Genomic DNA, 27,210 nt, shown 5'->3' with positions numbered 1-27,210 from the left:
TTACATGTTATTCTTTTCAATGTGAAATTCAATTTTATCCTGCTCAAAACTAAATAGTGATCACTTCCGATTTCAAATCCTCTGTACACTTTGGTGTCCTGCACCAGGGAGAAAACATCACTATCAACAATAACATAGTCATTGAGACTTTTCTTATTCCTAGCCTCTTCTCTCCATGTAAATTTGTGCACATTTTTATGTCGGAACATGGTGTTAGTAATAACCAGTCCATGTCCTGAGCAGAAATCCAACAGATATTTGCCATTATTATTAGCTTTGCTCTTTTCTCCAAATATTCCCAAAATATTTTTGTATGTCTCACAATCATTTCCTACTCTGCTATTTAAATCCCCAACAAGGACCAACTTTTCATTTTTCATTGTGTCAGTTGCTTTTTCTTACGCATCAAGAAATTCCTCCACTTCTACCTTAGTAGAACCTTCTGTGGGACCATAGGCACAAATAAGTCTCATTGTCCAGTTCCCCATTCTCATATTTGTCCACATTACTCTACTTGATGCTTAAGGGGTGCTTAAGGGTCAAAGCTGTATAACTGAGAGCAGCACTCCATATAGCCTTTAAAGGAATGCAGAGAACCGACCAGGGCTTCTGACCTAATGTCCAATCCTCACCTTCTCGTTGTGCACCCTGTTGGGTATCTACTTGGATACTGAACGGACGAGGATGATCTGAAAATTTGGGATTTAGCCGACCGAATTGTATTCTTATTGGTTAAACCAAAATATAGAATGATGGTACAACATGACAAAATTTCATGCCAGCTGGGACGTCGCCCGGTTAAACAAGGCTCCCGTTGTTTTCGGCAGGGAACCAGGGCGAACAGCGAAAAGTCAGCTACTGGAACAAATCTGAAAATAAACCCCAACTCAACATCACCAGAGTTAAAAATCGGTACTATCAATGTAAGAAGCCTGAATGGTAAAGAAATGCAGCTAGCTGAGGAATTAGATAAGTACCAGTTCCACATAATAGAGGTGACTGAAACAAAAAAGACCAAAACTGGTGAGATCTTTCTGAGCAATAAATACAAAATGTTATATTCAGGCAATGACAATCAAGGAAAAGAAGGATTAGCCATAGTATTCAACACAAAATATGAGGCTAATCTTCTTGAATGGCAGTCAGTCTCAAGTAGAGTAATGTGGGCAAATATGAGAATGGGGAACTGGACAATGAGACTTATTTGTGCCTATGGTCCCACAGAATGTTCTACTAAGGTAGAAGTGGAGGAATTTTTTGAGGCTTTAAAAAAAGCAACTGACACAATGAAAAATGAAAAGTTGGTCCTTGTTTGGGATCTAAATAGCAGAGTAGGAAATGATTGTGAGACATACAAAAATATTTTGGGAAAATTTGGAGAAAAGAGCAAAGCTAATAATAATGGCAAATATCTGTTGGATTTCTGCTCAGGACATAGACTGGTTATTACTAACACCATGTTCCAACATAAAAATGTGCACAAATTCACATGGAGAGAAGAGGCTAGGAATAAGAAAAGTCTCATTGACTATGTCATTGTTGATAGTGATGTTTTCTCCCTGGTGCAGGACACCAGAGTGTACAGAGGATTTGAAATTGGAAGTGATCACTATTTAGTCTTGAGCAGGATAAAATTGAATTTCATATTGAAAAAAATAACATGTAAGAAGGTTTTAAAGCGAATAAATGCTGAGCAGCTCTCAGATGTGAGCTGTAGACTAAAATACACAAAGATTATTGAAGAAAAAATGAAAGACTTTGAGAACAGGAATCAAACCTTGGAGATTCACTGGCAAACTCTGAAGATAACATTGATTGATTCAGCCAGAGAGGCATGTGGTGAGGTTCTCTGTAAGGATAAAAAAATCAGAACTCCCTGGTGGACACAGAAAGTTAAAGAGGCAGTGAAGGAAAAGAAGAAAGCATACCAAAAGTTCCTGTCAAATAAGTCAGCTTGTGCTCTTAGAGAATATAGAGACAAATGCAAGAATGCTAAACACTGTGTAAAACTAGCTAAACAAAAGTCATGGGAGGACTTATGCAAGAATATAGAAAATAAATATCAAGAAGGTGGCAAAATATTCTGGAGGTTGTTGAAGAAGCTTAAGAATGGAGGAAAGAGTGCTATAAAAGGAATTAGAGATGATAACGGTGACATGAAAACGGGAGAAAAAGATATCCTAGAAGTATGGAGTAATTACTTTGAAAAACTGCTAAATGAAACAAGCAGTGATGACAGCACAGTGGTAAAAAACATTGACCAGGCATGCAGTCAGGAATACATATCCATATTTGAAGTAGAAAAAGCCATGAAAGGCTTGAAATGTGGAAAGGCAGCAGGAGTAGATAATATTCGACCAGAAATGCTGAAGTATGGTGGTATAAGAGTCTTACAGTGGCTGCACTGCATAGTTCAGAAAGCCTGGACACAGGGACGAATTCCCGATGTGATGGGAAGTCAACTGAATAAATTCATATGGAATAAGAGAGAAATTAGTCGGAACACTAAATTAGCTGTATACAAGACAGTGTTCAAACCAGTTTTAACTTATGGATCTGAGAGCTGGGTCAGAAGTAAAACACTTGACCAAAGACTAGAGACCACAGATATGAGAGTCCTGAGAAAGATTATAGGCGTGAACAGATGGCATCAATGGCAGTATCATATTAAAAACGAGGATATTAGGAAAGAACTTGATATTGTCAGCATCCAAGAATGCGTTAGCAGAGCTAATCTCAGGTGGTATGGTCACTTAAATAGATTGGGCGAGGAAAGATTAGCAAAACAAGTGTTCTCTGCTAGGTTGGCAGCAAAACGACCCAGAGGAAGACCAAGTTATAGGTGGATTGATACGGTACAAAGTGCTTTAGACGATAGAAATATAAGATCTGATAATGTTGGAGTGTTGACAAGTAACAGGCTGATTTGGAGGAAAATTGTAGATAGGAAATTAATAATGATGTAATTTTTTTCATATAGTACTATCATATCCTGTACACCCTTTGAGGGTACATGGCAGGAATTTGATGATGATGATACTCTACTTGAGACTGCCTGCCATTCAAGAAGATTAGCCTCGTACTTAGTGTTGAATACTATGGTTACTCCTTCTTTTCCTTGATTGTCATTGCCTGAATATAATATTTTGTATTTATTGCTCAGAAAGATCTCACCAGTTTTGGTCTTTTTTGTTTCAGTCACCCCTATTATGTGGAACTGGTACTTATCTAATTCCTCAGCTAGCTCCATTTCTTTGCCATTCAGGCTTCTTACGTTGATAGTACTGATCTTTAACTCTGGTGATGTTGAGTTGTGGTTTGTTTTCGGATTTGTTCCAGTAGCTGACTTTTCACTGTTTGCCCTGGTTCCCTGTTGAAAACAACGGGGGCCTTGTTTAACCCGGCGACGCCCCAGCTGGCATGAAATTTTGTCATGTTGTACCATCATTTTTTTTATTTTGGTTTAACCAATAAGAATACAATTTGGTTGGCTAAATCCCAAATTGCCAGCCCATCCTCGTTCGTTCAGTATCCAAGTAGATACCCAACAAGGTGCACCATGAGAAGGTGAGGATTGGGCATTAGGTCAGAAGCCCTGGTCGGTTCTCTGCATTCCTTTAAAGGCTATGTGGAGGTCTCCTCTCAGTTATACAGCTTCGACCCTTAAGCACCCCGAGTTAGTCAGCAGTTAGAATTGAAGAAAGTACAGGAAAATGGTTTAATGTTAAATCTAGTGTCAGGTAAGGATGTACGTTATCCCCTCTGTTATTCATTATGTATATGGATCACATTATGAAAGAAAGCGGTAGTAAACCTGATATCAAAATTGGAGATGTTAATCTCAGCTCTTTACTTTATGCGGAAGATGTTATACTTCTGAATAAATCTGGTAAAAGTCTTCAAGATTCTCTGACTAAATCGAATTACTGTTGTAATAGTAATTCAATTTAGGTCAGCAATAACAAGACAAAGATGTTGAAAATAGGCAGAAGCACTGAAAATATCAACTGCATTGTGAATGGAGAACCTATTGAACAGGTAAAACGTTGTCCCCTATCTTGTGGTCCTATCTTATCCCCGTTATCTCTGACTAAATCGAATTACTATTGTGATAGTAATTCAATTTAGGTCAGCAATAACAAGACAATGAAAATAGGTAGAAGCACTAAAAATATTAACTGCATTGTGAATGGAGAACCTATAAAACTGGTAAAACATTTCAACTACTTAGGCACGATTTTTAGTGAAGATGGTAAATTAAATATGGAAATAGAATAACACAATCAATAAAGGTGGTATGGTAGGTAGTCAACTGAATAAATTTATGTGGAATAAGAGAAAAAATAGTCAAATTTAGTCAAAACACTAAATTAGCTGTATACAAGACCATGCTCAAAGCAATTTTAACTTATGAATCTGAGAGCTTGGTTAGAAGTAAAACACTTGACTAAAGACTAGAGACCACAGATATGAGAGTCCTGAGAAAGATTAGGGGCATGAATAGATGGCATCAGTGGCAATATCATATTAAAAACAAGGATATTAGCAAAGAACTTGACAATGTCAGCATCCAGGAATGTGTTAGCAGAGCTAATCTCAGGTGGTATAAAAACAGAATGGGAAAGGAAAGATTAGCAAAACAAGTGTTCTTTAACAGGTTGACAGGAAAACGACCCACAGGAAGACCAAGAGATAGGTGTATTGATACAGTAAAAAGTGCCTTAGAAGATAGAAATATAAGATCTGACAATGTTGGAGTCTTGACAAGTAACAGACTGATTTGGAGGAAAATTGTAGATAGAAAGTTAGTAATGATGGTGTAAGTTTTTCATGTAGTACTATCATATCCTGTATATCCTTTGAGGGTACATGTCAGGAATTTGATGATGAACCACTATTAACTATATTCAAATTACAGATTGATCCAGCAATAGAATGCTATTTTCCCATTTGGGATGGTACTCCTAAAAGCCACTATAATTCCTTCACAGTTTATCTGCAAAGTTACAGAATAAAACTTTATTCATTCCTTCTACTGCTGCATTCTGGGACAATTATTAACAAGTTAATATCGGAACAGTTAACATATTAACAGTTAACTGTTCCAGTCCAATATTAGAAAATTTCTTCTGTCTTTAGCTTTCTGCCCATTATGGTACTATTTTACTATAGGTTAAACAAATGCTTCTGTATGAGAATATAATAAATAAAAAAAAAATATTACTATGCCCTTTCATACAAATGTTTTTTCACAATATGCATTTTATTTGATCTTTTCTTGGTTATTGTTCATCAGAAATGGTATTGATAATTGTCTGTCTCTCTTTAAACTAAACATATTTGGTTGTTTATATAATTCAAATACAAACTTATTTATTAATTACTGACCATTTATGAAATACAAAACTACATTAGAGCCTACCAGTTTCGCCAGCAAACTGTCTGGCTTTTTCAAGGCGTTTATGTAGACATAAAAACTAGTAAATGCAAATTGAAAGAAACATAAAAAACGTTGTAAACCAACTAGTAGCTAAGGTTACACGTTCGCGTGACAGAGAGGACTTATTGTCCTCTCTGGCAAGCGACGTCGTGGGAGGGGTTCCTAACCCTTTTATATTATGCTCCTGCCAAAATCCCCCCCCCCCCCCCCCCCCCCCCCCGTGACAGAGAGGACTTATTACAATAAGTCCTCTCTGTCACGCGAACCTTAGCTACTAGTTGGTTTACAACGTTTTTTATGTTCCTTTCAATTTGCATTTACTAGTTTTTATGTCTCTGTAAACGCCTTGAAAAAGCCAGATAGTTTGCTGGCACAACTGGTAGGCTCTAATGTAGTTTTGTTTTTCGTAAATGGTCAGTAATTAATAAATATGTTTGTATTTGTCTGTCTCTCTACTAAATCTGTAAGACTTGTTGAATAGCTAGTCATTATTCCCTCCATTTCAATTTAAAAAACCCTCCAAAACAAGTGTTCTTCCTCTTCTTGCATTCCCTTTACTGCTTTTTTATGTATTTCTAAAGAGTGCAGTCTACAGGTCTCAGATCAGATGCTAACAAGATTCTTTTATCTTTTAGACTTTCTACCAATCTATGACAAATCAGTAAACACATTTTCATCGGGCATTTGCAGACTATCTGCACCCTTGTCTTGCTGAAGACTTTTTCATTAAATTGTTGCTACCCAGCATATCGAAGGTGTTTTTTCCTCTCAGTTTTTGGAACGTCTATCTGATTTGATTTGAAAGAATTGTTAATTTGTGATCCTTGTAAACTTCATAAAAGAATTTACTTGATCACATTTTAACAAGTAGAAATATTAATAAGAAAATCGTGCTTGCATCAAGGTATAAATGAAATAAATTTATTGAAAAGAAAAATTGTTAACTAGTATAAGAACATTGATTGTATAACATTGGAAAAAGATAATTAATTTACAGTATTTAGTTACAAAAGTTTTGCATGTAAAAGGCTTGCTTGTTATAAACATGAAACAAGAGATTGTAATTTATGCTAATTAGAAAAATTGGGTGAGCTGATAGAGTTTGATAAAGCTGACTCATAGGATTAACTAGAATCAAAGTAAAGCCCAAAGGTCACGGTTCCCGATTTAGACATTGCCACAGGTCAGCAGCGTGCACACGGCCAACCAAAGGTAGAAGTTTCAGCAGGGACGTGCTGCCCTAACAGGTTACAATAAACATATCCTAATGTCGGGGGGGGGGGATTTAGTTGCACGAGATACCGACAGGAGCATAATATAAAAGGGTTAGGAACCCCCCCCCCAACGACATCTCTTGCCAGTTTTCATTTGGAGGTTACCTTATGAATTTCCTGAGTGACAGTTAGGACCCCCCCCCCATCCATCCACCACAACATGGAATATTAGTAAGTGGGATTTTAGATCCTGTTTTCCTACCATCGAGAACAAAGGCCGCCACATGGTCGGGAAGAAAGATATTTACTGTATACTAAGCCAACCCTGGTCTAACGGAAGGAGTTCATCAATAGAAATTGCGGATATCCTCATGGCGAATCTGATGACTGCAGAACAGCAGATAGATCGTGTTTCCTTAGAAGAAGCCTGATATGGTGTAACCGAGGTGGCCCTCATGATCCGAAGTACCCCAAATATGTCCCACTACAGAAGGAATATTTCCTCAGGAATCGCAGACAAGTAACGTCTAGTAGAAGAGCTTCATCAAACTTTATTGTGAAAGATTTTATGTTAATTCTGTTAATTCAATATGGTTGTAATTGTAATTCGTATTACTTAGCAATTGAAGGACTTGAATGAGAGTTGAACTAGGACTTTAGCTCACTTAATAGTATAGAGAAAGAGGGAACTAGTTTATCAGTGTGACTGAACGATACTAGTATATGTAATTCACCCTTAACTGAGAAAGGTCAAAAGAACTGAATGTGGCGTTCATTGTAGCAACAGAATTTCTAAGCCCACATAACTCTTGTAAATCAATGTGTGTAATCCAGTTGCGTCTAATCGAATTATTGTGTTTAAGAGGGTGAAAGATTTAAGCCAACTTAATTACTGACGGGAAAGCCTCTTTGTCCTGTGTGTGTAGAGTCCTTTGTGGAGGCATAACAGTTTTTCCCACGTGCTAGTGTGAAATTTTCATATTTTGTATTTTGCTTATCATCTTAGTATTGAATTGTAGTTTTTAGAATTTAATGTACTTTATTGTGTTTATGAGTTTAATAAACTTTTGCTTATCAAATATTCAGTTGTCTGAAATTGCCATTCAATGCACCACTTGTAATAACGTACGAACCTAGGCACGGGAAGGGGGAGGGGAGTTAAGTTACGAGATCAAGGTTACGACTGCATGATTATTTCACTTCTAGACTTATTTAGGAATGGCTTCTTGTTTTAAATTTCTTTATAAACTAAATGTCCTAAATGGCACAGCTTTAAAAAAAATAAATATTTTAGGATACTAAGAGGAGCAAGAGCTTAGATTTCTAGTATGGAAGTGACGATTCACAGAGAAAAGGGATAAGACATATAAAGGAAAGTAAAGTATAAGGAAAATATATAAATAAACAAGAATAGGACACAACAGAACCGCTCTGTCCAATTTTCTTATAGAATCTGACTGCAGTTATGATGATTTACTCAATAATTGATTACAGACCAGCAATGATGATCTTGCCTGGCTACTAAATAAAATTTTTGGATCTTCTGTTATGTCATTTCTTAATTTTTTTTTTTATTTGGGATTGAAATTGTCAAGATAAACTGTGTACAATCTTATGTGTGTTTATATTCATGCCACTGAATTGAGAAATTTTCAGTGGGTGGAAGATAGAAAGATGGAGAGAACATTATATTTTATTTTTTACTTTGTATGCTTAACTTGTTATTTTGTGTGATTGATCTTTTGATATACTGTGATAATTAAGTTATATATTTTTCTTAATTTTCAGTATGGTAAGTGTTATTTTCCATTTGGACGGCGGAAAGATTTGCAGCATCATGTACGGTGTGTTCATATTCCTCAGTTAAAAAGGCAAAAAAAAACTTCATCTTGTTCTTGGAGAGGATGTTCTACAATTTTTAATGACAAGGAAATGCAAAAGGTAAATTTTCCTGATTAATATTTGCACAATGTAATTATGTGTTGATTATTATAAGTATCTTTATCTTGAGGCCAGTAATATTGATATTGTATAAGCATGTACTGCAAATGAATCCACATTATGGTTATGTTTTGCTTTATCAGCCAAATATCTTTTTCAAGTCGCTTTATACTTTTCCTAAGCAGTATGGTGATCTCATACTGGGTATGAACATCATCACCATCAAATTCCTGACATATACCCTCAAGGAGTGTACAGGATATGATAGTCATCATCATCATCAAATTCCTGCCATGTACCCTCAAGGGGTGTACAGGATATGATAGTACTACATGAAAAAAATTACATCATTATTAATTTCCTATCTACAATTTTCCTCCAAATCAGTCTGTTACTTGTCAACACTCCAATATTATCAGCTCTTATATTTCTATTGTCTAAAGCAATTTGTACCGTATCAATCCACCTATATCTTGGTCTTCCTCTCGGTCGTTTTCCTGCCAGCCTGGCAGAGAACACTTGTTTTGCTAATATTTCCTCGCCCATTCTGTTTAAGTGACCATACCACCTGAGATTAGCTCTGCTAACGCATTCCTGGATGCTGACAATGTCAAGTTCTTTCCTAATATCCTCGTTTTTAATATGATACTGCCATTGATGCCATCTGTTCACACCTATAATCTTTCTCAGGACTCTCATATCTGAAGTCTCTAGTCTTTGGTCAAGTGTTTTACTTCTGACCCAGCTCTCAGATCCATAAGTTAAAACTGCTTTGAACACTGTCTTGTATACAGCTAATTTAGTGTTGCGACTAATTTCTCTCTTATTCCATATGAATTTATTCAATTGACTTCCCACCATACCAGCTTTGCTGATTCTGTTGTCTATTTCTATATTTAATTTACCATCTTCAGTAAAAATCGTGCCTAAATAGCTGAAATGTTTTACTTGTTCCACAGGTTCTCCATTCACAACACAGTTGACATTTTCAATGATTCTGCCTATTTTCATTGTCTTTGTCTTTTTATTGCTGACCTTCATACCATATCTATTACAAGAGCTATTCAATTTAGTCAGAGAATCTTGCAGACTTGTAGCGGATTTATTTAGAAGTATAACATCATCCGCATAAAGCAAAGAGCTGACATTAACATCTCCAATTTTGATATCATGTTTAATACCACTTTCCTTCATGATGCGATCCATATAGATAATGAATAACAGAGGGGATAATGTACATCCTTGTCTCACACCAGATTTAAAATTAAACCATCTTCCTGTACTTCCTTCAATTCTAACTGCTGACTTACAACTCAAATAAAGACTAAGTATTGCTTGATATAATGTCCCATTGACACCATATAACTGCAGCGTATTGAATAGCTTCTCTCTTGGCACCTTGTCATATGCCTTTTCCAGATCGACAAAACTTAAATACAGATCTTTGTTATATTCCCATGCTTTCTCGACTATTTGTCGTAAAGTGAAGATCTGATCCTGACAGCCTCTATTTGGCCTGAATCCAGCTTGTTCTTCACCAAGCTTTTCTTCCACAATTCTTCTCAACCGTTTCTCAAGTATACTTGCATAGATCTTGCCAGGAACACTCAGTAGGGAAATACCGCTGTAATTCTCACATGCAGTTTTATTTCCCTTTTTATATATGGGTACTATGAGAGCTCTACTCCAATCATCGGGAATTCGTCCCTCTGTCCAGGCTTTCTGAACTATGCAGTGCAGCCACTGTAAGACTCTTATATCACCATACTTCAGCATTTCTGGTCGAATATCATCTACTCCTGCTGCCTTTCCACATTTCAAGCCTTTGATGGTTTTTTTCTACTTCAAGTATGGATATGTATTCCTGACTCTATGCCTGTTCAGTGTTTTTTTACCACTGTGCTATCATTGCTTGTTTCATTTAGCAATTTTTCGAAGTAATTACTCCATACTTCAAGGATAATTTTTTCTCCCATTTTCATGACACTTTTATCATCTCTAACTCTTTCCTCATCTCTTTCCTCCATTTTTAAGCTTCTTCAACAACCTCCAGAATATCTTACCATGTTCTTGATATTTATTATTATTTTTTCTTGCCAAAGTCCTCCCATGACTTTTGTTTAGCTACTTTTACACATTGCTTAGCTTTCTTACATTTGGCTCTGTATTCTCTAATAGCACAAGCTGACTTGTTTGCCAGGAACTTTTGATATGCTTTCTTCTTTTCCTTCACTGCGTCTTCAACTTTTTGTGTCCACCATGGAGTTCTGATCTTTCTATCCTTGCAGACAACCTCACCACATGCCTCTCTAGCTGAATCAATCAGGGTTTTCTTCAAGGTTTGCCACTGAATCTCCAAGGTTGATTTGGTTCTTGTTCTCAAACTCTTTCATTTTTTCTTCAATAACAGTGGCCAACAAAAAAAATTTTTTCTTCTTCTGATTATGATCTGACACTTTTTTTACTAATTTGGGTGCACTGATTTCAAATATCAAACCCATTTTTCTCTATCATGTCAGGTTTTTCCTCTATGGCATTTTCTTTTTGCTAATTTGTAAGTTTTTGATAGTTTTAAGGAGGCAGTACTATTTAGAGGATCAAAAAAATCGATTTTTTAATATTATTTTCTGAAAGTATGTACTTTTAAAAATCTGTTCCTAACTTTTTATCAAGAAATTCGAAAAATTCCCGAAGATATAGCCTATTATTCAAAGCGGTGCGCAGATCAGAATTGGAGCTCTCACTGCTCTCGCTTGTTAGTAAACGAATAAATGTGTAAGAACGTTCAACGGCACGTACTTACGCTTTGAATGCGAGAGAGGCTGATAACCGACCTGATACGTTTAGGTGATGAAAAGAAGGCGATGACAACTGCCTAAAACAAATGAATGCTATATGCATCATAGCAGACAAAGAACAATTGAATAATAAGAATAATTTTCAAAGAATAATTTTCTTGGAAACAAAAAAGCATACAATTACAAAGATCTAGTGGAAAGAATGCTTGAAAATTTCCAGCGCCTAGGTTGCAACATGAGCATAAAGCTTCATTTCCTGTACAGTCATCTTGATAGATTTCCCGAGAATTTAGGTGCTGTAAGCGATGAACAAGGCGAAAGATTTCATCAAGACTTAAAACTATGGAAGATCGGTACCAAGGAAGATGGGATTCTCACATGATGGCCGACTACTGTTGGAGTAATCAAAGGGATTGCCAAAACAGAACACACACACAGCAGAAATTGCTGCAAACAAAAATTTATTCCCTGAAACTCGTGTAAGTAAAATTGTTATTTTTTTATAAATATTCTTGTAATTTTTAATGAATATTGTTAAGTAGTTATGTATCTGATTATCAGCCTCTCTCGCATTCAAAGTGCCAGTACGTGCCGTTGCAGGTTCTTGCGCATTTATTCATTTACTAACAAGCGAGAGCGGTGAGCGCTCCGATTCTGATCTGCGCACCACTTTGAATAATAGGCTATATCTTAGGGAATTTTTTGAATTTCTGATAAAAAGTTAGGAACAGATTTTTAAAAGTACATACTTTCAGAAAATAATATTAAAAAATCGATTTTTTTGATCCTCTAAATAGTACTGCCTCCTTAAAACTATCAAAAACTTACAAATTAGTAAAAAGAAGACGTGATAGAGAAAAATGGGTTTGAAATCAGCGTACCCAAATTAGTAAAAAACAAGTCTCATATAAAAGTCAGCAAAAATTGTGTTGGACTGTATAATCTTTGTGTATTTTAGTCTACAGTTCACATCTGAGAGCTGCTCAACTTTTATTCGCTTTTAAACTTTCTTACATGTCATTCTTTTCAATATGAAATTCAATTTTATCCTGCTCAAGACTATATAGTGATTGCTTCCAATTTCAAATCCTCTGTACACTGGTGTCCTGCACCAGGGAGAAAACACCACTATCAACAATAGCATAGTCAATGAGACTTTTCTTATTCCTTGCCTCTTCTCTCCATGTGAATTTGTGCACATTTTTATGTTGGAACATGGTGTTAGTAATAACCAGTCCATGTCCTGAGCAGAAATCCAACAGGGATTTGCCATTATTATTAGCTTTGCTCTTTTCTTCAAATTTTCCCAAAACATTTTTGTATGTCTAACAATCACTTCCTACTCTGCTATTTAGATCCCCAACAAGGTCCAACTTTTCCTTTTTCATTGTATCAGTAGCTTTCTCTAGAGCTTCAAAAAAATTCCTCCACTTCTACCTTAGTAGAGCCTTCTGTGGGACCATAGGCACAAATAAGTCTCATTGTCTAGTTCCCCATTCTAATATTTGCCCACGTCACTCTACTTGAGACTGTCTGCCATTCAAGAAGATTAGCCTCATATTTAGTGTTGAATACCCTTCTTTTCCTTGATTGTCATTGCCTGAATATAACATTTTTGTATTTATTGCTCAGAAAGATCTCACCAGTTTTTGTCTTTTTTGTTTCAGTCACCCCTGTTATGTCGATCTGGTACTTATCTAATTCCTCAGCTAGCTCCATTTCTTTGCCATTCATTTCTTTGCCTTCTTATGTTGATAGTACCAATCTTTAACTCTGGTGATGTTGAGTTGGGGTGTGCTTTCAGATTTGTTCCAATAGCTGACTTTTTGCTGTTCACCCTGGTTCCCTGGCGAAAACAATGGGGGGCCTTGTTTAACCGGGCGACGCCCCAGCCGGCATGAAATTTTGTCATGTTGTATCATCATTTTGTATATTGGTTTAAGCCAATAAGAATACAATTTGGTCGTCTAAATCCCAAATTGTCAGCCCATCCTCGTTCGTTCAGTATCCAGGTAGATATCCAACAGGGTGCACCACGAGAAGGTGAGGATTGGACATTAGGTGTCAAAAGCCCTGGTCGGTTCTCTGCATTCCTTTAAAGGCTATGTGGAGCTCTCTCCTCTCAGTTATACAGCTTTGACCCTTATGTTTGCTGAATTTATACCACTATAAATCGATAAACTGAATGATTTAAAGGGGATTATTTGCTATACACAGCTCCATTCCCATCTTCTTAAAGTGAAGATGTATTCATGAATTTAAAAAAAAATTCTATTGTTTATTTTTAAGTGCATAAAAAGTAATCTCTGTTTTCATGAAAAGGAATGCTTCAAGGAATTATCTTAATTATTAGTTATTACATATACTGAAAACAGTAGATTGTTTTCCCATCTCCACATATTTGGTTTCAATAGTAACAACATGCCACAGTCTATGGCATTCCTGCCCAGTATGCAAACAGAAAATGAGAAATTTGCATGTCCTATCCTATTGATGAACGACAATGAACTAGTGTAATGGTATTAATTAGATGGTCATAGTGTGATACACTTGGTAAAAACTTAGTGGAGGTGGGGTGCTTCTTTAGAGCTATGAACCATTCCGTTTTATATGTCCCACAAAATGTTTTTCTAATATGCTAAAAATGTACACATTTGAGACATTTTGATAAAACAAAATTTGTTAATAAATTTGCTAGTTGGAGAGCCTGTGTAGCTCAGTTGATGTAGCGTTTGCACCACGGTGCTTGGCTGCACGAAGGAAGACTTGGTTTCAAGTCTAGTCGGCGACTAGAGGAAATTTGTCTAAGCCTTTTTTTGACCGGTTCCCGAGTTAGTCGATCTCTGGCACGGGCAAGCGGGTTTTTCGTCCCGTAAACTCAAGAAAATCGACCATAGAACCCACATTATTTCAGACATTAAATATATTGTGTTAGGGACCACGAGATGCTGGCACATTTGAGCCGTCTCTCTTCACTGTGTACCGCTTAATTAGTGATAGCCTTGGGCCATCTATCTCTGATTGGTACCAGTTGAGATTGAACTGCCCACTCAGTCTCCAAAAGTTAGATAGGGCTAAATGGCCTCGCCTAATCCCTGTATACGGGAATAAAAAAGGCGTTAGCTGATTTTTTTTTTCCTGATTTGCCAGTTGGTTTTTATGATTTGAATATTTTTTTTTCCTTTCATGGAATTGGAAAATTATTCACACAAAAATTGGGTAATGTTAAACTTTAAATCATTTTACTGTCACATTAAATGAATAGGCAAAATCATTTCTTGCTTAAAAGTTTTTATTATGATTGAAAAAAAAGTCATGTGAGAGTTGTGGAAATAAACAAAGAAAGCAGCTATATACTCTGTGAAATGACTGGTTTGTTCTGAGTAACTCTACAAATTTCCATAAACTCATCACTCAGTCATTCACCGTCATTTTGTTTCAGAGAAGTGGACTATCCACAGTGCATTATTATTGAACCATGGCATGGAATAAATACAACATTGGTGATGGAGGCAGAATTTTTAAGGCTGACTAAGTAGCAAATACTGTAATAACAAGAGTAAAGGTGCTAGTTAAGTTATCTGTTCCAGAAAAGTGTTTTATTATGGAAAAGTATTGTACAGTGCATTACAAGAGTGCACAAGCAAAATTTGATTCTTTAACTGATGAATAGGAAAAACAGAAGCATCACTTGGAAAGCTTATGTATAAACTGTGTATTGCTCTGTATAATTATTCACATATACTAAAAACGTAGATTGTTTTCCCATCTCCACATATTTGGTTTCAATTGTGGAAAAGGCTGACTCGTGCCTTGCAAGAGTTAACATCCACACTGGGTGTTGATATGTTTAGGTATCAGTTAAAATATGAAAGCGAAGCATACTAATGAAATTAAATACCACAGAAATAACCTAGATATGAAATATAAGATGGTTGTTATATTTCCATTCACCTTGGCCAGTTAGTATTCACTGTGTAAACAGACCATTTGCATTTTGATTTCAATAATAACCAAACAGTAAGTACTTTCTTTTTCAATAAAGAGGAAAGCATGATGCACATAGATAGACGAAATGAAGACTTAAAAGGTACAAAAATAACAGCTGATAAGATAAATGAATGATACAGACCAATTTGAAATTGATGATTAGAAACAGGTGAAATATTAATTCTCTTTGATTGTTGTGATATTCTACCTTCTTGTGCTGGATGATGATGTTAAAAAGAATAATTAATAGCAAATTAAATGAGCAATAGTTGATGAACCTGATATTTGAGATTCATTTAATTAAGAGTAAGTGGAGTTAAGAAGATTGCTAATAAGAATGGACTTTGAAATTAGAATTATAACTATCTGTTTTTGTTTGTGTGAAGTTGAATATTGGATGTTTTTAGAGGATTTAATTTTTTTTTCTTCCTGTAGGTTATTTTTATGTTCCAATTCTAAAGTTTATAAATTACTTTTAAATAAAAAATATTTCATCAATATATATTCTAATAAGAACTAGCATGAAATGATATAGAGTTTTTTTTTTTTTTTTAGGACAGAGAAAACCATGTACTTCATCATGTGGAATGTCTGAATTTAGCTATGTAAATTCTTATTTGTACAGAAATAAATTTTCCACGATTAGATGGAGAAATTTCGATTTGGTAGTTATTTTCTAAAGAACTCAAATGGTTTTTTTTTTTTTTTTTTTTTTTTTCATTGTGAAAATATCTCCTTGGAAAGAAACCATGTGTAATATTGTCTGCACTCAAGACTTTTAGAAATGCTTTGTATTTTATGAATATATATATATAAATATATTTTTGTGAAGCTGTACATATGTTTAATATAACTGAACATTGTTCTTATTATAGCTCACAGTGGCTGATTTAATAAATAAAATTTTTCTTTGTTGCTATATGCTACATTTTATGAAATGTTTGAAAGTGTGATGTAATAATGTTACATCACTTTAAAAACAGGGTATATTCTAGGACTGCAAAATGGATTTAGTTGTCTTCTCAAATTCTTTCAAAAGCAATATTTTGTCATCAATAAATAAGAGACTATATTATAGGAATTGTTACTCAGTGCAAAAAAAAATTAATTTGAGAAAAATTCAATCAGTATGGTGTGTAATAATGAGGTTGTTCATCCATTTTTGGAATATGTGAAATAATCACGATTAATTTATAGTTAGTGGCCATCAGTGGCGTGTGTGATTATTTTCTTCTGAATTTTCAGAAGGTATGCTTAATATGCTCAAACATATTAGAAGTGATGAAGTACGGCTGTATTTACTTAGCACTGATTTGATATAATGTGCTGTTCTGCAATTTTGCTATGAACACGAAATTAGAACAAAGGGTAAATGCAAAATTTTGTATAAAACTGGTGAAATCTTCCACAGAGACCCCTGAATTACTTCATAAGGCATATGAAAATGAAGCCATATTTGGTGTTTTGAGTGGCACTCGTGTTTAAGAAGGGCAGAACCACTTGGAGGATGATGAGAAGCCAGGACGACCGTCTACCAGCATAACCCACAAAAATGTCAAAAAAATTTAACAGATTATCTGTGCAGATCGACACATCACCATTCAGGAAGTTGCTGACGGAGTTGGGATTTCATACGGAGCAGCTCAAGTGATCATCACAAGAGATTTAAAAACATGTAATGCATTGTTGCCAAGTTTGTTCCCAATCGCTTGACTTCTGATGAGAAGGAGCACCGCCCATCTGGGGCCAAGTGCAGCAAAGTAACCGAACTCAGAGAAGTCGATGGGAGTCCCAGGGGAAAATTGTTTTTTCTTTGTTAGGATTTGGCTCCCTGGAATCGGTTCATCCTGAGATAGGGATGCTATCCCCATAAAGCACCACCCCTCCTGTGGTGTCCTTAGTGCTCCTGTTGGCCCTTGAAAATCCAAGGGGGAGAGAAGTGATTTTCATTCTGAACCATACCCATACCTGCAGCAGGTCTCGTGAACAGCCTCTAGTTGATGACCATTGTAGGTAAGGGGCGTCAGCAAGATGGATCCGTAACCTTGGGACAAGGATACAGAACAGTTGAGCCTGGACCAGCGTTGGGGCCTTCTCGTGGAATGCTTCAGCTTGCATGACTTGTCGGATGGCCCATCTAGCATGACCATTTCAGCCACCAACTAACGGCCAACTCAGAACTGGCACAGACCAGGAGAATCATTGTCTAATTAAGACAAAGCAGTTTGATGGGGGGGTGTTGCCGCCAATGTGCTTTCTGGCCAATGATCTGAATGTTTAAGTGAAAGAATATCAATGAAGGTTAGGGGGTATAAGGCGGGAGTAAACATGACCCTCCTTGAAGTGGACGCCTGTCAAAGATGTTGGGTAGAGCCCTGGTTATGCTGGTTCAATTAAGCCTGTGTTTGGAAATCCTGGTGAAGGCTTGGTTCGAACCACCCCATTGAGGGGCTCTGTAGAGAGAATTCCGAGTGCTACTTTCGGAGTGGAGTTGGCCACCCACCCAGGCACCTGTACCTGTGTGCCCATCACAGGAAATTACAGCCCCATTTGATGGTGTCACTATAAAAGGGAAGAGGTGGGAGTGCCCATAAAGGCTTCCACCATGCCTCTACGCATGCAATCATAGAGATTTACTTTCTGACTCTCTAGCGATGGTGAACTCATTAGATTGTATTGGTGGACTTGACGGGATGATCCCACCATAAATGAATTACTCTGAGAATTATATTCATAATATGAAAATAACATTTTCAAATAGGCCTAGGTGGGGATATAGCAACTAGAAATAAGATAGCTTAAGTTAGATTTAATGTAGTATTTAGGGTTAAGATGAGAATGAAAATTATGTGCTTGGCAAATTAATAAGATTCAAGAAAGATGCAAGTTCGATTGGCCAAATCTGTGGCAGTCCTGACCTGGTGTTTGCAAGGTGTTGGACTCCATCGCTGCCCTTATGGCTGAAAACACAGAAGGCCATAGTTGGCTAGATACATGGCCACATCATGTTTCGCATACATCTCGATCTTGAACTGTGAACATGTTTAGGGTTTTGATGTAAGATGATGACTGAACGCCTCTAAGTTAGAATCCCATCTAGCCACTGTGATGATACCATTCATGTCTCGCACATTCAAAGGCAGCACTAGCTGGAGTTGCTTTTGTATTGTTATCAGGGGTGGCTCGTGCATAGGCGCTGTGGAACTGCAGCACCCCCAATTTTTCTCGATATATAAATATATTTATTCATTTATTTATATTTGCTTGTAATATTTAATTTTATCATCAACAATCCTATATAATTCTCTTATATAGGATTGTTGATGAATAAAAAATAATAAAAATCCATCTTATAGCACTAGGATTGCAAAGGACGCTAGCAGCACTGTGTTTACCACAGTGTCATATTACTAGTATTTGCTATGCGTGCAAGCATATGCACATCATAGTGAGATGTGCGCTATTAGCGTAATGCGTCACTGTTTGTCGTGCAGTTCCACTGCTTTTTATATGCAGTTTGCGCCAGTAGTAGAGTGTTCATAGTGCTTATCGTGTTTACTCCATCTCTTTAAATATTTGGATATTACAATTAAAGACATAACATTTGTTATAGTTTTTATTTTAGAACATTATTGGGGTTATGATAATGGATTTTATTTTTAAGTAATTTTGAATTATATTAAACTGTATAATTTTATCGATAATAAACAATATTTTTTCATGTTTAATTTTTTTAAAATTTTTTACCATAATTTTGATATTTTATCCAAACACGTTTACAGTGTGTATGTATGTTTCGAAAGTTTCAGCCCCCGCGATTTCACGACACAGGTGATGAGGCCGCTAGAACAGAAGAATCAAGGCAGCTGTTGAGACTATGCAACCACTACTTCCTATGCTGCACCATTCAGGTGTGATATGCAGGCACCAAATCATCTGCAGATGACCTAAGTACTGGTCTGGGTGTCGTGCTTAGAAGAGCAGCCACCCAGCAACTGTGGGAACGTCTTGTCAAGATCTTAATCTTCATCTCAATGGTCATCACAGAGGACAAGACTTGGGTTTAGCTACAACCCAGAACAAAACAGCAGTCATCACAATGCAAGAGTCCACATTTTGCAAGACCTGACTTGCTTTACAAGTCAGGAGTGCAAAAAAAAAGAGCATGTTGATTGTCTGTTTTATTAAGGGGATTGTGTACTGATAATTTGTCCCACCTGGTCAGGCGGTCAGTGCAGAATTCTACTGCAATGTTTTAAAGGCAGTTGAGAGAAGACATTCATCACAAAAGACAGGAACTGTGATGAATCCTCATCTGGCTCCTCCACCCCAACAGCCTTCCCTCTCACAGTGCCTTAACAATGCAAGAGTTTTTGGTGGCCAAGAGTATGGCAGTCGTCCCTCCTTACTCACCAGATTTAGCCCCATGTGACTTCTTTCTGTTTCCAAAAATGAAATTGAATCTGAAGGGGCAGATGCAATTTTGCATCCACTCCTTCTACACCATTAGACATTGGACACCAAGACAAATCCCGCTTCAATAACTTAAACAAAAAAGACCTTGAAGAAGCATTTGGCACATGGCAAAAGCAGTGGGATTGCTGCATGAACTCATAAGGGGGCTGAGTCTAAATTTAAATTGGGTAAGTTGTAAAGGTTTTATTAACCTAGTCTGGTTTCTTTTTCATAGCACCTTGTAATGTCTAATATTTCTGTGGTTTAGCATCTTTTCATTTGACTTCTGGTACAGAAGTCTGGATTGTTGAGTTCATGAAAAATCATTCATTTGTAATTATTCTTTCTAGTTGTTTTTTAATATAAGTCTTGTATTCATGATGATGCAAGCCTGATGACTTACAAACTTTATCTGGTTTTATCATTTGTTTACTAAATCTGAGTCTTGTTAACAATCATGTGGTCTCCATACTTGAAAGTCAAATGAATACCCATTTATTGTCTTGAATTCCTATAAATTAGCTTTTAAGCTTTTCCACTCAAAGGACAGAAAGGCTATTTAAAATTATATTAACTGAATGACTAATTCTTCATAATAAATTTAATAATTTATTAGTGAAAAGGCACTGGTTTAACAGTCTATTCACTTAACAGAAGAAAATATTTATACTTACAAGTAGCACAAATGTGTATTACATAAACTGAACAAGAGACAGGCATGTGACACTTAGAAAAGAAAGAAATATCAACAAGAAATCTGGATGTCTTTGGTTTGCTAAACTTGACGGCAGTCTTAAAATGCCAGATTTGCAGAAAGGTTTACATCTCCTTGGCAATTTTAATTTTAAAAAATGTGTTCATATAGACATGTATTTCACTTGCTCACAATGTAATGAAAAAATTAATGCATTATGACTACAAATAATAAAATTTACATGCTGTAAATTCAGCATTCATCTTAACATCTACAACAATAAAAATAATAGCATTATGTGTGCAAATTAGAAAAGTACAGATTTATATCAGTACTTTTGTTTATTCTGGATAAGGACACAAGTTCAAGCTAGTAACATGTATTATCAGCTCATAGAACAATTCTGTGTTCACATTTGTTCCACGTTCAAGTAACCTTGATCCTTATGTCAGTCCTTTTCTTCTCAGCATATGAGTATATCACATATCTTTGAGAGATGAGAAGATATATTTTTGCTGAATTGAATAAAAATTATTGCCTTCTCATCCCAAAGATGGGAAGTTTTTTTTCATTTTCTGAAGATGTTTATCACATTGACAAAATGAAAGAAAGCATTGTTACATTTTGACTTTATTTAACTTGTCTGTTATTTTCATAATCTTACATACACAATGGTATTTTTTTTTTTTTCTTTTTAATGTTGTAGATGTCAGACTAACATTAGGTGCGAAAATGACATGTAAATAGCAAGCTGAGAATCGAACATTATATGCCTGATTTCCAGCAAAAAAAAAAAAAAAACTTTTAACAGAATTAAAAAAATAATGTTCGTGATTTTTTCTTCACATAAATTATTTAAGAGAACAAGTTTGGAGTTTTAGGCATCCTGTTCTACCATGGACTTCTGCACGCGCACACACACATACACACACAATGCACTGTCCACACTAATAGTTCTTTATTTGGAATTATCAGCTATGCAACTGGTGGCAACCTTGATCTTTCTATTTGACCTGCTAGCAGACATGACCGACAGCAAAATTTGGCATAATGGGTATTGCTGCAGTAACGAGCTTTGACTATCAGATCGCAATTGGCAAAATTTGGACTGTCAATGCACTCTGCAGGGATGACATCTAGAAAAACAGTAAAATACAAAAGTCTATTGCAAAGTACAGAATATCCAATATGGGGTATTATACCAACATAATTTAGAAAAATATACACTAACATAGTTTAGAGAAATTTAATATTTAAATATTTCATGCACGGTAAATTGTAGATTAATAGCCTTATACTGTGTATTTATTAATGTGTTACAACATCTGCTCAGGCCTACCATTTCCCTTTTTCCAAGGGCTTTTTTTAATTGCAGTGAAATAATTTAATTACTGTCTTTTTTAATAGAATGTTTTATTTTGAAACATGCCTGATGCAAACTTGAAAAAGAATATTTATTATCATCCTAGACTTTGAATAGGTGGCATTTTCAATATAATGGTTCTTTATAATGTTGGTGTCGTAGTAGTAATTGTGTGTGCTAGATAGATAGTAATCTGTTATTGTTGGACAAAGCAGTGTATATTTTAGATGCAACCTTATGCCATTAAAAGTGCACATTTTTATAAAACATGAGCGTTTTCAGATATAGTCGTATAGAAAGTTGGTGACCAGTGTCATTATAAATACATTTTAAATCTTTTTATTGTCTTTTTGTTATTTCACTCAAATAATGGAAATCAAGTTACCAAACTTAGTATTCTTATCTCAAGAAGTGATTTTATGGATGCTGTTATGCTTCCATACAATACCTCATCAAGCAATTCGGCACCATCAAATTCCTGATATGCTATACATATCAGCTGTCATGGTATCCTGTGCCAACAGTGTACAGGATACCATGATAGTACTACATTATTACTATGTTCTTATCGACAACTTTTCTTCCAAATCAGTCTATCAAGTCTCCGGTGTTATCAGATCTTCTGTTTCAGTCTTCTGACACACTTCTAACTGCATCAGGTCATTTAGATCTTGCTCTTCTGGATCTTTTTCCTGCCATCAAACACCTGTTGTACTAACCTTTCAGTTCTCATTCTGTTTGGGTGACTATAGAGAGCTCTGAATCACACATTCTGAATGCAAAGAATATCGATTATAATACTGAGTTCACGCATAGACTCGATTGAAAATGATTCAGTTAAGACTGATTAACCACCTTACCGGCCATTATGGATCAAATACGCATCCTCATACGCTTCGTATCCATCATATATTTTAATGTAATATCAATGGTATTACAATTTTAATATGCACTTCGCATCCATGGAAACTTGGACGTATATATGTACGTCCTGGCCGGTAACGTGGTTAAACTACAGATATTTCAATTCATGTATAGTGAACCATTATCAATGTAATTGCAGTTGGAAATTAAAAAATTAAATGACAGTGAAGGTATATAGAGAATAGAATCTCTTCTTATATGCAGTTGTGAAACAACCAAGTCATCATCATAACACTAATTACAAATATAGACCATATTGGTCTGTTCCGGTTTCATTATCCATTTAATATCCTTCTTTGAGGTCTACCTGGCCTTCTCTTTCCACTTGGTTTATAGTTTATTATTTGTTTAGGATATCAGATGTTGGCTATTCGGTTTACATGTTCTATCCATTTTTGTTTATAATTGTTTAGTTTTTCTTCTTTTGATTTTGTTTTTAGTTCTTTTAAAATATCTTTCTTCCTTTTTTGATCTAATAATGTATATTTTGCAGTTCTTCTCATAAATCTAATTTCACTTGTTTTTATTCTTTGTCATCATCATCAAATTCCTGACATGTACCCTCAAGGGGTGTACAGGATATGACAGTACTACATGAAAAATTTACATCAGTTCTAACTTCCTATCTACATTTTCCTCCAAATCAGTCTGTTACTTGTCAAGACTCCAACATTATCAGATCTTATATTTCTATCGTCTAAGGCACTCTGTACCGTATCAATCCGCCAATATCTTGGTCTTCCTCTGGGTCGTTTTCCTGCCAACCTGGCAGAGAACACTCGTTTTGCTAATCTTTCCTCGCCCATTCTGTCCAAGTGACCATACCACCTGAGATTAGCTCTGCTAACGCATTCCTGGATGCTCACAATGTCAAGTTCTTTCCTAATATTCTCGTTTTTAATATGATATTGCCATTGATGTCATCTGTTCACGCCTCTAATCTTTCTCAGGACTCTCATATCTGCGGTCTCTAGTCTTTGGTCAAGTGTTTTACTTCTGACCCAGCTCTCAGATTCATACGTTAAAACTGGTTTGAACACTGTCTTGTATACAGCTAATTTAGTGTTCTGACTAATTTCTCTTTTATTCCATATGAATTTATTCAATTGACTTCCTACCATACCAGCTTTGTTGATTCTGTTGTCTATTTCCATATTTAATTTACCAACTTCACTAAAAATCGTGCCTACGTAGCTGAAATGTTTTACTTGTTCCACAGGTTCTCCATTCACAACACAGTTGATCTTTTCAACGATTCTACCTATTGTCTTTTGTTGTGATTGTCTTTATATTACTGACCTTCACACCATATCTATTACAACAGTTATTCAATTTAGTCAGGGAATCTTGTAAACTTTGGGGAGGCAGTTGAATGTAAGAATGAATATAATGTGCCCGAGCAAATAAGGACAACAAATCAGAGTGGGATAGTTAATATAAGGCATCAAGGTAGGATTGGAGCTAATGGGGGTCTTAAATTCATGTACACTATGCTAGGAGTATTAGGAACAAGAAGGAAGAGTTTTTGGCCATGATTGGCACCTCCAGACCACAGGTTATTGGTATTAGTGAAACATGGCTGACTGTAGATGATATAGCTAGTGGGATTGAATGTGATGGGTATAGTGTGTTCAGGAATGACAGGGAGAATAAAATGGGGGAGGAGTATTGTTGATGATAGCTGATGAGCTGCAGCCAAGGAGAATAGAAGTTGAATTGCAGGATAGAGAAAAGAGCACATTTGAGGCCATTTGGTGTGAGATTGTGGCTAGCAGAACTAAATATACAATTGGGTGCTGCTATAGACCAGGTGATGGAAAAGATGGTGGTGACAGTATGCACAAGCAAATAGAAGAAATGAGTGGAAGGAGGGTGTTATTATGGGAGATTTTAATTATGGTAGCATTGATTGGAGTGAGGAGAAGACACACGGGAGGAAGGAATTGGATTTTATGCGGTTATTAAGGGACAAAAATCTGCGACAGCATGTAATGGAAAACACTAGGGGTCAGAGAGTGCTTGACCTAGTAATTACATCTGAGGATTTGGCTGTAACAAATATGACCACATTGCCACCAATCACTGAGAGTGATCATAGGGTCTTGACTTAGGAGGTGGCTAAAGGTGTAGAATTTTCAATTAAGACAGGGTACATGTGGAATTATCGGGCTGGAAAGTATGACAAGCGTAGGAGTTTGATTGGTTCAGTGCCATGGCATGTACAACTGCAAGGAGGACTAGAAGTCAATAGTGCATGGGAGGTAGTTAATAAGTGTTTGCATGAAGCAATGGCTGACTGTATACCTACAGTCCGAATAATAAATCAAGTAGGGGTTAAATGGATGAATAACACCATTAAGCTTGAGCTGCAAAAAACGAAACAGCTATGGAGGGAATTTAAGGAGAAAGGTGACCAGCAGGCACACGAATGGTATAAAGCGCAGGCGAGAAAGGTAACGAGCATGGTAAGAAAAGCAAAAAAGGATTACGAAAGAACATTGGCCATGCAGGCTAAAGAGAATCCTAAACAGTTTTTTAGATATGTAGCAAGTAAAAGGAAAAATGTACATGGCAGATTGATTTTAAAGAATGCCGATGGTAGGGAGGTAACTGAATCAGTTGAGATAGTTGAGTTACTGAGTGAGCACTTTGCAAGAATATATCATCCAGGTGGTGACATTGCAGAAACGAATGTACCAGTAGATTATATGGGAATTATGGTGAATGAAGTGGAGGTGAGTAGTCTATTGCATAACCTCAATGTCAATACATCTGTGGGATTGGATAGTATACCAGCTCGTGTTGTACGAGAAGCAGCTAAAGAATTGTCAGTACCCTTGACCATTTTGTTTAATTTGAGTCTCGGGTCTGGGTTAGTCCCGAGGGGGTGGAAAGAGGGGAAAATAGTTCCACTGCATAAAGGTGGTTCCAAGACTGCTGTTGTAAATTACCGACTGATTAGCATATCAGGAATCATTGTCAAGGTCTTAGAGAAATTAGTCAAGAAAAGAATACAGGATTGGATAGATGAAATGGGATATTGAGAGCCTGTGTAGCTCAGTGGATGTGGCGTTTGCACACCACCGCGCTAGGCCGCACGAAGGAAGTCTTGGTTTCGAGTCTAGTCGGCGACTAGAGGAAATTTTTCTAAGCCTTTTTTCGACCGGTTCCCGAGTTAGTCGATCTCTGGCACGGGCAAGCAGGTTTTTCCTCCCGGAAACTCGGGTTTTTCGTCCTGTAAACTCAAGAAAATCGACCGTAGAACCCACATTATTTCAGACATTAAATATATTGTGTTAGGGTTAGAGACCACAAGATGGCGGCACATTTGAGCCGTCTCTCTTCACTGCGTACCGCTTAATTAGTGATAGCCTTGGGCCATCTGTCTCTGATTGGGTACCAGTGGAGATTGAACTGCCCACTCAGTCTCCAAAAGTTAGATAGGGCTAAATGGCCTCGCCTACTCCCGTATATACGGGAATAAAAAAAAAAAAAAAAAAAAAAAAAGGCGTTAGCTGATTTTTTTTTTTTTTTTTTTAAATGGGATATTGTATGGGGGACAACATGGTTTTGTGAAGGGTAGATCATGCCTCAGTAACTTGCTCACGTTTTATAACACAGTGACGGCTGAACTGGATAGGGGTAATGGGTTTACAGTGATACTACTGGACCTTGCCAAGGCCTTTGATAGGATACCACATGGAATCCTAATCAGTAAACTGGAGCAGATGGGGATAGATATAGGGTTGGTGAGATGGATAGGAGGGTGGTTGAAGGAGAGATACCAGAGAGTGGTTTATTCAGGAGTGGAGTCTAAAAGACGGCTTGTGACTAGTGGAGTGCCACAGGGCTCTGTTCTTGGACCACTGCTTTTCAATTTGTTCATCAAAGATATAGGAAAGGATTTGAGAGGAAGTGTTCACTTGTTTGCTGATGATGCAAAGTTGGGTAGAGCAATTATGAGTGCATAGGATGTCAAAATTTTACAGGATGATGTGGATAGTTTGGAGGACTGGGCTAGGAAAAATGGATGTCAATTTAATGTGCCAAAGTGTAAGGTTATGCATTTTGGAGTGAAAACAATAGCAGCAGTATATCGCATTGGTGGAACCGTACTCCAGGAGATTGATGAGGCCAGGGATTTGGGAGTGTTGGTGGATAGGGAATTGAAGTTTAGGGGGCACAAAACAGCTCACCAAATCACTTGGCTTCTGAAAAATACTTTAACATGCAGAGACAAACAAGTTGTTATTCCTCTGCATCGAGCCTTGATAAGGGCCCCATCTGAACTACTGTGCCCAGTTATGGGCACCAGGGTTTCTTCGTGATGGGGAGGAAGTGGAGAGGATCCAGAGACGAGTGACCAAGATGATAGCAGGTCTGTGGAATGA

General features: G+C 36.6%; 2 protein-coding genes across 7 annotated transcripts in view; one reads left to right on the top strand and one right to left on the bottom strand.

Annotated features, from left to right (window-relative positions):
* The window catches only part of LOC150097617 (uncharacterized), a 334,050-nt gene extending 318,012 nt beyond the window's left edge, over positions 1 to 16,038 (top strand). For both annotated transcript variants that reach the window (XM_090407322.1, XM_090407323.1), the window contains exons 19-20: positions 8,443 to 8,595; positions 15,939 to 16,038. In XM_090407322.1, the coding sequence (XP_090263448.1) occupies positions 8,443 to 8,595; positions 15,939 to 15,992 (207 nt within the window). In that variant the 3' untranslated portion in view covers positions 15,993 to 16,038. The remainder of the gene's footprint in view (positions 1 to 8,442; positions 8,596 to 15,938) is intronic.
* A 4,386-nt stretch (positions 16,039 to 20,424) lies between these two features.
* The window catches only part of LOC150097613 (papilin-like), a 1,184,257-nt gene continuing 1,177,471 nt past the window's right edge, over positions 20,425 to 27,210 (bottom strand). For all 5 annotated transcript variants that reach the window (XM_090407770.1, XM_090407771.1, XM_090407772.1 and 2 more), the window contains one exon: positions 20,425 to 21,668. In XM_090407770.1, the coding sequence (XP_090263896.1) occupies positions 21,508 to 21,668 (161 nt within the window). In that variant the 3' untranslated portion in view covers positions 20,425 to 21,507. The remainder of the gene's footprint in view (positions 21,669 to 27,210) is intronic.

Source organism: Typopeltis vanoorti, chromosome 17 (assembly GCF_054136105.1).
Source record: "Typopeltis vanoorti isolate ZY-2024b chromosome 17, IOZ_Tvanoo_1.0, whole genome shotgun sequence".
NCBI lineage: Eukaryota > Metazoa > Arthropoda > Arachnida > Uropygi > Thelyphonidae > Typopeltis > Typopeltis vanoorti.
Note: the sequence above shows the minus strand (reverse complement) of the source record. Positions and strands in the feature narration are given on the sequence as shown.